General features: G+C 40.0%; 1 protein-coding gene across 1 annotated transcript in view; it reads right to left on the bottom strand.

Moving 5' to 3' along the window:
- Positions 1 to 13,019, bottom strand: part of atp8b5b (ATPase phospholipid transporting 8B5b) — a 278,562-nt gene that overhangs the window by 36,809 nt on the left and 228,734 nt on the right. Inside the window, exons 20-21 of the mRNA XM_072571671.1 lie at positions 11,103 to 11,208; positions 3,291 to 3,420 (exon numbers count right to left, since the gene is read on the bottom strand). Coding sequence (XP_072427772.1) covers positions 3,291 to 3,420; positions 11,103 to 11,208 — 236 coding nt within the window. The remainder of the gene's footprint in view (positions 1 to 3,290; positions 3,421 to 11,102; positions 11,209 to 13,019) is intronic.

Raw genomic sequence — 13,019 nt, forward strand, 5'->3', positions numbered from 1 at the left:
ATGAAGCTCAACAAATAGCACTGCATTTTCCATGCCGTTCAAACTCAACATTAAGTTCAATAATTTCAGACCATAAATTCTCCCCTTCCATTTAGTTTCCTTTTCTTTCATGCTTTGGTTTTCTCTTATCTTTGCTTTCACACCGTAGCACACCTTCCTGAGGCATATCTTTTGTTTTGGTTTTTTCTTTTCTTCATTATCAACATTCCCTTTGCCCAAGATTAAATCTTAAATCAGTCAATCTTTCCTGTCTTCCACCCTATCACAGACCTTCCATGCCCTTGTCCCATCCACTCTTTACTCAAAAAGCTTATTATATCACTAGCATTTTCCAAGGTGAAGAAATGTACTGTTTTTAACAGATTTTAGTAGAAAAGATTATGAAGTTGTCTTCCTTTTCAGGCTATTGATTCCAATGATCTCACATGGTCAAGTCTTTTTAACCTAGGGCATGGACTGTTGCCTATGTTAGTCAAGATAAATTAGGATTGAGTAGAACTAGTACGAATTAGGTTTGTAAGTCTACTTTAATCGATTTTAATCTTTCCTATATTACTTTTATTGGATGGTGTGATGGTTAAATTGATACTGTGATTCGATTTAAAAAAAATAAAATTGAGTGGTTTCTGTAACAGCAGCAAATCAGAATGTTAAATTGAATCATGGGTGGTATTTTGAACTTCTATTCCTATTTATCTAGAAAAAGTGAAAGGAAGGTCTTATTTAATCAACTTGCTGGGATATATTATGACACACCTCCACAGCCTGAAGTCAGACTTGAATCCAGACCTTCGACTGGTGCATGACCACTGCACGACAAGACCCCTAGAAAGGTACTTATTAGTTAAGCATTTCTTCTGATCTTTAATTAATTTCAGAAGTGCAATTACAGGAATGTAGAATGGCAATTTGCATCCTTAAAGGGACACACCTGTTTACAAACATGTATGCCTCAGCAGAAAAAAAAACAGTGGGATATATTTTATTTCCCTCTGCTTGGCAGAGACGGTGAAGCAGAAGTAATACTGGATGTGTTAAACTTGACTTCTTGTGCCTGATCATCCACACTATATCCCAGATTTGGTTGTGCTGCACAAACTCAATTATTAATCAATCAAAATTAGTATCCAGTATTGTATGTAGGACTCCGATACTACTTTAACTACCTATTGTCTGCTATGTACATCCCATTCAATAACACTCGTGAAAGTAACAGAACAGGATGCTAAGGTTAGCATAAACAGAAATATCTGGAAAAAGTCTGGCAGCATCTGTGGAGAGAAAGCAAAATCAACATTTCAGGTCCAGTGACTTTTAGAAACATACAATCATTTTATAGTACAATAGGAGGCCATTTGATCCATTGTGTCTGTACTGGTTCCTAAAAGAGCTACCCAGCTGGTCCTACTGACCAGTCCTATCTCTGTAGCCCTCTAAATTCATGACTTTCAAATATATTTCCAACTCTTTTTGGAAACCTCCTCTGCAATTTGCCCCCACCACTCTCCCAGGCAGTGCATTCTAAATCCTAACAACTCTCTCTGAGTAAAGAAGTTTCTCCTCATCTGACTCCTGTCTTGCTGACAATCTTGAAATTATGATCTCTAGTTACTAACATAGTACTAGTAGAAACAGAATTTCCCTCTTTACCCTGACAAAATTGTTCATAATTTTGAACATGTCAATAAACTCACCTTTTCAAATTCTCTGCTTCAAGGAAAATAAGCTCAATATCTTTCATCTTTCTTTGCATTTAAAATCCCTCATTCCTGATATCATTCTAATAAATCTGCTTTACACAGTCTCCAAGGCTTTAACAACCTTCCTTAAATGTCCAAGAACTAAATAGTCCAAATGTGGTCTGACCAGCGATTTGTAGAAGTGCAGCATTGCTTCCTTGCTTCTATTTATAAATCCAAGGATCCAATAAACCGTTATGCCCGAAACGTCGATTCTCCTGCTCCTTGGATGCTGCCTCACCTGCTGTGCTTTTCCAGCACCACACTCTCGACTCTAAACTCCAGCATCTGCAGTCTTCACTTTCATCTAACTGTTTCAATTAGCCTAGCCACCTTCAGGGAATCAAACACTTGAAACTCAAAGTCTCTCTGCTCCAGTTCTCCCCTCAAATCTCTGTAATATCTCTCCATATTTCTTCTACCAAAAAGTACTATCTCACATTTCTCTGTATTGAAATTCATCTGCCAGATAGGTGTCTGTCCATTTGGCCAACTTGTCAATGTCTCTGTGAAGTCACTCAGTGTCATCCTTATAATTCATTATTCTCTCTAACTTAGTAGGGTTTGCAAATTTAGAAATTTTGCTCTCAACGTCCATCTCAAAATCGTTGGGAACACCACTTTCAACTTGTCTCCAGTTTGAGAAATGCCCATCCATACCTACCTTCTGTTTCCTACCTTTTAGCTCATTTCTAACCTATGCTGCCAAGGACTCATCAATCCCAAACCGAAACATTTACAATTTGCTAATGGTTCTGAAGGTGGTTCACTGAACCCAAAATGATTTTCCGCTTTCTCTCCACAGTTGCTGCTGTTCTATAGCTATTTCTGTTCTTGTTTCAGATTTCCAGCATTCAGTTTTTTTTGTGCTTTGCTTAGGGTGCTAAGATATTTTGCAAGTGCTAGGAAGGTGCCGGATAGCTGAACTCTTCCCCACTGTGAGAGATATCATTCTTGCTTTTATGGAAACTTTGTATACAAAAAAATCAGTGGAGTGTGTGCTACATTGTGCACAAATATTAAGACTGATTTATCAAGAATGTCTGATGGACAGTCAGGAGACAGAAGACGATTTCCCAGTTAGGAAGCAAGAATGGCTGACCACACCATCGAGAGGGATCACCATTATAAACAGATCACAATCACATTCAGACTGCCTGGATGGGGTCCACCTACTTAGTAGCCTGTTTCTGGCAGTTGTTCCTCCTCTTGACGAACCAATTCTCACCTTCCTCCTCCCAGACCTTCAACTGAGAACACTCGGAGACTTTCCTACTGATCTCAAATCCTCCGCCAGACTTGTCAACATATTATTAGTGGGTTAAGCAGCACAGCAATTCCAAGCTGCACAGTAAGCTCTATATGTTATAGCTCTAATCAGATATCTCCACAAGATGACTAGAATGTTTTCAACCTCATCATATTCTCTGGGATAGCATGAGCTATCATGGAAATTCTGCCAAGTTTCTCAATAATCACATTCAAATATTACTCTTCAATAAACAAAGGTAAATTACACCACCTTAAAGGTGCGATGCAAGGGTTTCTTACCAGTAAGTCTCCACTGATGACTAGCCCATACTCCCCATCAACATTTTCTTCAGGTATGAAAGTTGGTTTCTTTAACTGCTTGATGCTGATTTCTGTTTGGTCCTCCTTTCTCATTATTGCTGAAGCTTTTCTATGTATAGAAGAGTATGAATTATGTACCAAATACATGATGAAGGAAAACTTACAAAAATGTGTCATCCTTCTGAACACAGAGAAGTAGTAATTTGATTTGATATAAGATATAGATTAAGTTCTCTCCACCTTAAAATGTTAAATCATTAATTTTACTTTATCTACATAGGATACAGGCATAGAAATAGGCCTTTGGTCCAACCAGTTCAAGTCAGTGTTTATACACAAATTGAGAATTACTTAATCTAAATCAATAGAAACATAGAATATAGAATCAGGAGTCAGCCATTTGGCTCATCCAGACTGCTCCACCATTCAATATGATAGCTGATTATCCAAGTTAGTATTCCTGTATTCCTGCTTTCTCCCCATATTCTTTGATCCTTTAGTCCCAAGAGCTACATCAGCATCTTTCTTGAAATTCTTCAATACTTTGGCCTCAATAGTTTCCTACAGCAGAGAATTCCACAGCTCATCACTTTCTGGATAAAGACATTTCTCCTAATCCTATCCTAAAAGATCTACCCCTTATCCTTAGACCATGACCGCTGGTTCTGGGCTCCCCAGTTATCGATCATCAATCCAACATTTACCCTTTCTTAACCTGTTAGAGTTTTATAAGTTTCTATGAGATCCTTCCCCAACCCCCTGTATTATTCTCAACTCCGGAAAATATAGTCCTCATCAATTCAGTCTCCTCCTGTTGGTCAGTACTGCCATCTGAGGAATCAGTCTGGTAAACGTTTTTTGTACTCTCTCAATAGCCAATATATCCTTCCTTGGATAAGATCAAAACTACACACAATAATCCAGGTGTGTCTTACCAAGGTACAGTACAACTGCAGTAAAACGTCCCTGCACCTGAATTTGAACCTTCTCACTATAGAGGTCAAAGTATCATTTGCCTTCTTCAACACCTGGTGCACCTGCATACATGTTTACTTTCGCTAGCTGGTGCATGAAGACACTGTGCATTTTTTTTCTCTCCCAGATACAGCTTTCCCTTCAATGCATCTATACCATATCTTCAACCACTCTCTCTCGTAGGAAGCTCACATTCTCATAAATCTTACAGTAAAGAAGTTAGTTTCTGAATGTCCTATTAGATTTCTTGGTGACTATGATAATGATGGTCTATATGCTTGAACTCAAAAGAAGAAGTATTCTCTTTGTCTCCACTCCATCGAAACTTGCTATAAAATTAAATACCTTCACGAGGTCATCTTCTTTTAAGACAGAAGCCTGTTGATTATGCCATGCATTTCTGGCATAATTCTTGTAAATCTTCTCTCCTCCTTCTCCAAGCTTATAATATTACAAACTAATAAGAGTGCTAGAAGTGCATGGAGAAGAATGTGGCCTGAAAAAGGTTCAATACAGGTATAAGTTTCAAACAGAAAATGCTGGAGAAACACGGCAGGTCTGGACGCATCTGGGTTCAGCTTTGAACTGTTCTGAAGAAGGGTTATGTTGGTCTCAAAATGTTAATTATTCCACATTCCAAATTTGATGCCAGACTGCTGAGTTTCTCTAAACCTTTCTGTTTTACAGATGTAGGTTTACTCGCTGAGCTGGAAGGTTCATTTCCAGACGTTTCGTCACCCTACTAGGGAACATCTTCAATAGGCCTCAGGCAAAGCACTGCTGAACATTCCTGCTTTCTATTTATATGTTTGTGTTTCTTTGGGTTGGAGATATCATTTCCTGTGGCCAAGTCACTTCCTGTTCCTTTTCTCAGGGGGTGGTAGATGGGGTCTAATTCAATGGGTTTGTTGATAGAGTTCCGGTTGGAATGCCATGCTTCTAGGAATGTCTTTGTTTGGCTTGTCCTAGGATGAATGTGTTGTCCCAGTCGAACTGGTGTCCTTCCTCGTTCGTATGTGAGAATACTAGTGAGAGAGGGTCATGTCTTTTTGGTGTTCATGTAAACTGGTAGCTAGTTTTCTGCCTGTTTGTCCAATGTACTGTTTGTTACAGTTCTTGCATTTTATTTTGTAAATGACATTAGTTTTGCTTGTTGTCTGTATAGGGTCTTTCAAGTTCATTAGGTGCTGTTTTAGTGTGTTGGTGAGTTTGTTGGCTACCATGATGCCAAGCAAAACTAATGTCATTTACAAAATACCATACAAGAACTGAAACAAACACTACATTGGACAAACAGACAGAAAACTAGCCACCAGGATACACGAACACCAACTAGCCACAAAGAGACATGACCCTCTCTCATTAGTATCCTCACACACGAATGAACAAGGACACCACTGCGACTGGGACAACACATCCATCCTAGGATAAGCCAAACAAAGACACACATGAGAATTCCTAGAAGCATGGCATTCCAACTGGAACTCTATCAACAAACACATCGAGTTAGACCCCATCTACCACCCCCTGAGAGAAGGAACAGGAAGTGACTTCACCACAGGAAATAACATCACAAACTTAAAGAAACCCAAACATATAAATAGAAAACAGGAAACATCAGTAGTGCTTGGCTTAAGGCCCACTGAAGATGTTACCTAGTAGGGTGATGAAACATCTGGAAACGAACCTTCCAGCTCAGCGAGCAAACCTACATCCAAAACCTCAACCTGAGCTACAAATCTTCTCAAAATTCACTTCCTGTTTTATTTCAGTTTTTAAGCATCCACAGTATTTTGTTTTTATTTAACATGACTTTCCTATTTTTTAATTGTATTCCTCTGGAAAAAAATGCCAAGTGCTTAATATCTTTTTAATGGTCTTGCTAACCTGTGATGATTTTGGTATATTTACATTCCAAGATTCCCTTGTTTCTCTGCTTCACGTCGACTTGCACCTTTCAAATAAAAAGTGGCCTCTAGTTCTTCTTAAAAAAAATCAGTGTTGATATTCAATTGCCAATTATTTGTCTATTCTATAAGTTAACTTTAATACCTAAATACATAAACAGGACAAACTCCAGGAATTTTCCAGTAACCACCCCATCTGGAATAAGTGGTGCTGAGGAAGAGAATCCTTACTTTGCACATTTCTGAAAGATGATTGTAATACTCCTTTGGTATGGGAAGCCACTTCAGGTACCCACCAGCCTGAAGAGATCAATAATCCTGGTGGGAATTACCTGTTTCAGCTGGAACATGGAGGCTACAGAGCCCCAATCTACCAAAAAGATAGAATGGCCAATTCAATAACATGATGGTAAAAACCTCCTGTAAGCATTTATATTTTAGGGAGTTCAAAGCAAATTTCAAACACTGCATCTCGGTCAGGCCTATTAACAGTTTTGTAAACTGACAGATTGCAGGCTTAAGAAAATAACAATTTCTTCTCTCTGGCCATTGTTAGAACTTGGACAGCCAGGCAGTGGGGTATAAATAAAAGTCATTGGACAGTTGCGCACTTTGCATATTATGTATCTCCAACCATCTCTTTCAATCTGCATGCTATCATCACTGGAGGAGGGATCAAATCCCAGAGAAGAATAAAAAAGAGTAAAAGACTAAAAAGAGTAAATCTTATGTATGATGCATACTGTCCAATTAATCTTGCATACTTCAAATTGGAGGTCCAGTACGATCAGCATGTTTATTTCCATGAATTATGTTTTATTTCTGTGTGGAAATGCCCCCTTTTTATTTCCAATGCTCATTTGACCAAAAGACCTCTAAAAAAATACAATTTTATTCACTTGTGAGACGTGGGATTTATGGTCCATTCCGAGCTGTCCTTGAGAAAGTAGTGTTAAATTGCCTTTTTGAACCATTACAATCCAGTTCAGGAAGGTAGACCTACAATGCTGTTAGGATGGAAGTTTCAGGATTTTAACCCAGCAACACTAAAATCATATGGGAAGTTGCTTGGGGGGTGGGGGATCTTGCAGATAGTGGTATTTATATTCATCTACGGTCCTTGTCCTGCAGATAGAAGTGGTTGTTGGTTTCGAAGGTGTTGAATTTCACACCTTGGTGAATTTCTGCAGTGGATCTTGTAGACAGAACACAGAACATAATAGCGCAATACAGACCCTTTGGCCCTCAATGTTGCGCTGTTCTGTGGAACCAGTCTGAAGCCCATCCACCCTATACTATTCCATTCTCGCCCATATGCCTATCCAATTGCCATTAAAATGCCCTTAACGTTGGTGAGTCTGCTACTGTTGTAGGCAGTGCATTCCACACCCAACTAGTCTCTGAGTAAAGAAACCACTTCTGATATCTGTCCTTTATCTATCACCCGTCAATTTAAAACTAAGCCCCCTCGTGCTAGCCATCCGAGGAAAAAAGCTCTCACTGTCCAACCTATCTAACCCTTTGATTATCTTATACCTCTCAATTAAGTCACCTCTCAACCTTCTTCTCTCTAACGAAAACAGCCTCAAGTCCCTCAGCCTTTCCTCATAAGACCTTCCCTTCAAACCAGGCAACATCCTAGTAAATCTCCTCTGAACCCTTTCCAAAGTTTCCATATCCTTCCTATAATGTGGTGACCATAACTGTACACAATACTCCAAATGTGGCCGGACTAGAGTTTTGTACAGCTGCTGCATGATCTCATGGGTCCAAAACCCAATCCCTCTACCAATAAAAGCTAACACATCTTTCTTAACAAAGCTATCAATCTGGCTGGCAACTTTCAAGGATCTACGTACCTGGGCACAGAGATCTCTCTGCTCATCTACATTGCCAAGGATCTTACCATTAGCCCAGTACCCTGCATTCCTGTTACTCCTTCCAAAGTGAATCACCTCACATTTTTCCACATTAAACTCCATTTGCCCCCTCTCAGTCCAGCTCTGCAGCTTATCTATGTCCCTCTGGAACCTACAACATCCTTCATCACAATCCACAACTCTACCAGCCTTAGTGTCATCCGCAAATTTACTAAACCATCCTTCTATGCCTTCATCCAGGTCATTCAAAAAAAGGACAAACAACAGTGGACCCAAAACAGATCCTTGTGGTACCCTACTAGTAACTGAACTCGAGTATGAACATTTCCCATCAACCATCACCCTCTGCCTTCTTTCAGCTAGCCAATTTCTGATTCAAACCACTAAATCACCCTCAATCCCATGCCTCCGTATTTTGTGCAATAGCCTATCATGGGGAACCTTATCAAATGTTTAGATCAGAGTGGTGCTGGAAAAGCACAGCAGGTCAGGCAGCATCAGAGGAGCAGGAAAATCGACGTTTCAGGCAAAAGCCCTTCATCAGGTTTCCAGCATCTGCAGTCCTCACTTTTGCCTAACCTTATCAAATGCCTTACTGAAATCCATATACACCACATCAACTGCTTTTCCCTCATCTACCTGTTTGGTCACCTTCTCAAAGAACTCAATAAGGTTTGTGAGGCATGACATACCCTTCACAAAACTCTGTTGACTATCTCTAATCAAATTATTCAACTGTAGATGATTATAAATCCTATCTCTTGTAACCCTTTCCGACACTTTACCCACAACTGAAGTAAGGCTCACAGGTCTCTTCTTCCCTTCTTGAACAAGGGAACAACAACAAGGGAATAACCCCTTCTGCCTCATGAATGATCTGAAGTTCACCCAGCTCCAGCTCCAGTTCCCTAATGCGGTTTTCGAGGAGCTGGAGTTGGGTGCACTTCCCACAGATTGCTGCTGCTATGTAGCGTTGGTAGTGGAAGAACTGAATGTTTGTGGATGTGGTACCAATCAAATGACCTGCTTTGGACTGTTTCTTGAGTGTCGTTTCAAGTGCAACCATCAGCACAAGTAGATGCATTCCATATTATTCCAGACTTGTGCATTGTTGGTGCTGAACTGACTTTGGCGAGTCAGGAGCAGGTGGTGAGTTGTTTGTTTTCAAAGCCTCTGACCTGGTTGTAACCACAGTATGTATATAATTAGTCCAGTGAGTTTCTGTTTAATGGTAACCCCAAGGATGTTGACAGTGGGAATTCAGTCATGGTAATCCCACTGAACATCAAGGGGAAATAGTTAGATTGTCTCTTGTTGGAGATGGCCAATCTTTGTCACTTACTTGGCATGAAACTTATTTGCTACTTGTCAGTCCACGATACTGTTCAGGTTTTGCTGCATTTGAACATGGGATGTTTCTGTATCTGAAGTTGTGAATTTTGCTGAATATTGCCCAATCACAAGCAAACATCTCCACTTCTGATCTTAAGATGAAGGGATAGTCATTGATGAAGTAGCTGAAAATGTTGGGTGGCATAGTGGCTCAGTGGTTAGCACTGCTGCCTCACAGTGCTCGGGATCTGGGTTCAATTCGGGTCATTGTCTATATGGAGTTTGCAATTCTCCCAGTGTCTGCTTGGGTTTCCTCCGGGTGCTGCGGTTTCCTCCCACAATCCAAAGATGTGCAGGTTAGGTGAACTGGCCATGCTAAATTGCCCTTAGTTTTCAAGGATGTGTAAGTTAGGTGTATTAGTCAGGGGTAAATATAGAGTAATAGGGTAGGGGAATGGGTCTGGGTGGGTTGCTGTCTGGAGGGTCAGTGTGGATTTTTTGGGCCAAATAGCCTGTTTCCAAACTGTAGTGTTTCTATGATTTGGTTAAGGAGATTGTTCTGAGGGGCTCTTGTGGTGCAATTTTAGTGTCCCTATCTCTGTGGTCTGGGTTCAAGACCCATCTGCACTGTGTCACATCATCTCTGGCCAAGTTGAAGAGAAAATATTGAATTTGAGGAACTCCTGCAGAGAGATTCTGGAGCCGACATGACAGACCTCCAAAATATTGCAACCATATTCCTTTGTGTCAGGCATTGCTGATGAAGGGCTTATGCCTCAAACATCGATTCACCTGCTCCTCTGATGCTGCCTGACCTGTTGTGCTTTTCCACAACCACACTATGGACCATGATTTCAATGGTCAAAGCATCTTCCCATCAACTGTAGTTTGAAGGGAACCTTCATGTCAAACTTGGTCAAATGTGGTTTGATGGCAAGAGCAGCCACTCAGACCTCACCTATGGAATTCAAATCTTTTACCCATGTTTGTACCAAGGCTGTAGCTCACCAAGGCCCACTTTATCCCAACTCTCTGTCTTTATAAATTAGCCAATAGTCTATCCATGCTGACACACAAACCCCAGCGTGCCGTGGTGTATTATCAAAAACACTTTGGAAATCCAAACATACTAAAGCTACTGATTGCCCTTTACCTTTCATGCTTGTTACCTCCTCAAAGAATTTTAATAAATTTGCCATACATAATTTCCCCTTTGGGAGGCAAAATGCTGACTCTGCTTGAACGTATTAGGTATTTTGAAACATCCTGCTATTATATTTCTTAAAATAGACACTAAGATTTTCCAAATGATAGCTGTTAAGCTCATTGGCCTATTGTTACTTGTTTTTTAGTTTCACTCTCTTTGTGAATGAGGGTGTTATACTGGTTTACCCTCAAAGTTTATATCTTATGTCTCTATAATTTCTTTTTGTTCATCTTGATTGTTAAAATGTTCCCAATCCTTCAGATTACCATTTGCCATACTGCACATTTGTCTTTCAATTTTACACTATCCTTAACTTTCTTTTGTTAAGCTTTTTTAGAATCCTTAACTATATGAAAGAATTTACACAATTAAAGTATATTTGCAACATTGAATTCTTGGCCTTGTTTCTTGGACAAATCTGGAATTTTGCCACATATTCCTCATATTATTTTCCAATGTCACAAGAAAGAGTCAAATTTAGCGTATTTACCTCAGTTCTACACATACTTCTTCTGAATTGTTGCCGTCAATGATGAATATGTTTTTCATGTCTTCATTCAGCATATTACATGCATAACCAATATTTACAGCTGTCTCTGTAAGAAAAAAATGTTCTTTTCTATTTCATAGTTATTTTAAAAAATGCTTTTTCACAGCAAAGTCCAGATAGTTACAAAGCCTCTATTAAAGCTATGTTATTTAATACCAGATTTATTTATTAACAGAACTTCAACTCATATCTCCATATCATTAGCACAGGCTTCTTAATTATTATTCGAGAAATACAATAATGTGACTGGCCCTCCAATTAAATATCTAGAATATTAAAATAGCTCAGCAGAATTTTAACTGCCAAAGGAAGACAAAATCAGATACATTTGGGATGTGATGGGATGATGGAATTGTTTGGCCATTAGTGTCCAGGCCAACATCACCGGCATTGAGGCATTGGCCCTTGATCACTTACAATGAGCTGGGTAAATCATCCATGTGACTGACACAAGATTCTCTAAGCAGGTGCTCTACTCCCAACTTCAAAACAGCAGGTGAGCTCAGGTGGACAGAGGAAGTGCTTCAGATACCCTGAAGGCCTCACCGGCAAAATGCAACATTCTGACATCTAGAAATCATCGGTCCAAGACCAACCAAAGTGGAGGAGGAGCATCTGGAAAGGAATTGAGCACCTCGAGACTTGTTGTTGGGAAAAAATGGAAGTCAGGCGGAAACAGCTAAAGGAGTGCGCTGCCACACCCATACCCCACCCACTCCTTTCTGAGACCACCACTTACGCCAAGTGTAACAGAATAAAAACTGAAAGAACTACAGATGCTGTAAATCAGAAACAAGAACAGAAATTCCTGGAAAAGCTCAATAGGTTTGGCAGCATTTGCAGAGAGAAATCAGAGTTAACATTTCAGGTCTGATTCAGAACTGGCAGTTCTGAGGAAGGGTCACCGAGTCGTGCTCGTCTGCAAGGGACCACCGATGATAATACCAAAATCTTCCTTTCATTCAACTCATTAGAGCCAGGTTCAGCCTGGGGCAAATACCACACATTCCAGCTATTCCCAAAATGCTACACAGAGTTATAGAATCATAGAGCATAGAAACAAACCCTTTAGTCCAACCAGTCTATACCGAACATAATCCCAAACTAAACTAGTTCCACCTGCCTGCTCCTGGTCCATATCCTTCCAAACCTTTCCTTTTCATGTATCCGTCCAAATGTCTTTTAAACACTGTAATTGTCCCCGCATCCACTACTTTCTCAAATTTGGCCTTTTTCCCTCATTACATACATGTTCATTCATACATTTTTGAAAATATATTTCAATCATCTGTTAGAACTTTGACATACATTTCATTCTAATAAAAGACCCAAATAAAAAAATGAGCAAAGTCAGGAGCATTGGCAACACAATCATTACATAAGAACATTTAAAAAGTCCTGATATTCAAGTTTGCTTGCAAAACTGGAAAAGGAATACACATAAGAGACCATATACATTTATTTTAGATTAGATTAGATTAGATTCCCTACAGTGTGGAATCAGGCCCTTTGGCCCAACAAGTCCACACCGACCCTCCAAAAAGTAACCCACCCAGACCCATTCCCCTCTAACTAATGCACCGAACAATATGGGCAACTTAGCATGGCCAATTCACTTGGCCTGCACATCTTTGGACTATAGGAAGAAACCAGAGCACCCGGAGGAAACCCACACAGACATAGGGAGAATGTGCAAACTCCACACAGACAGTCCCCCGAGGCTGGAATCAAACTGGGGACCTTGGTGCTGTGAGGCAACAGTGCTAATCACTGAGCCACTGTGCCGTGTACGATTTTTTTGGATCATACCTTGAAAATCAGAAAAAGGTACACTGTGTTTGAAATAGGGGAGACTGC

Source organism: Chiloscyllium punctatum, chromosome 1, assembly GCF_047496795.1.
Source record: "Chiloscyllium punctatum isolate Juve2018m chromosome 1, sChiPun1.3, whole genome shotgun sequence".
NCBI lineage: Eukaryota > Metazoa > Chordata > Chondrichthyes > Orectolobiformes > Hemiscylliidae > Chiloscyllium > Chiloscyllium punctatum.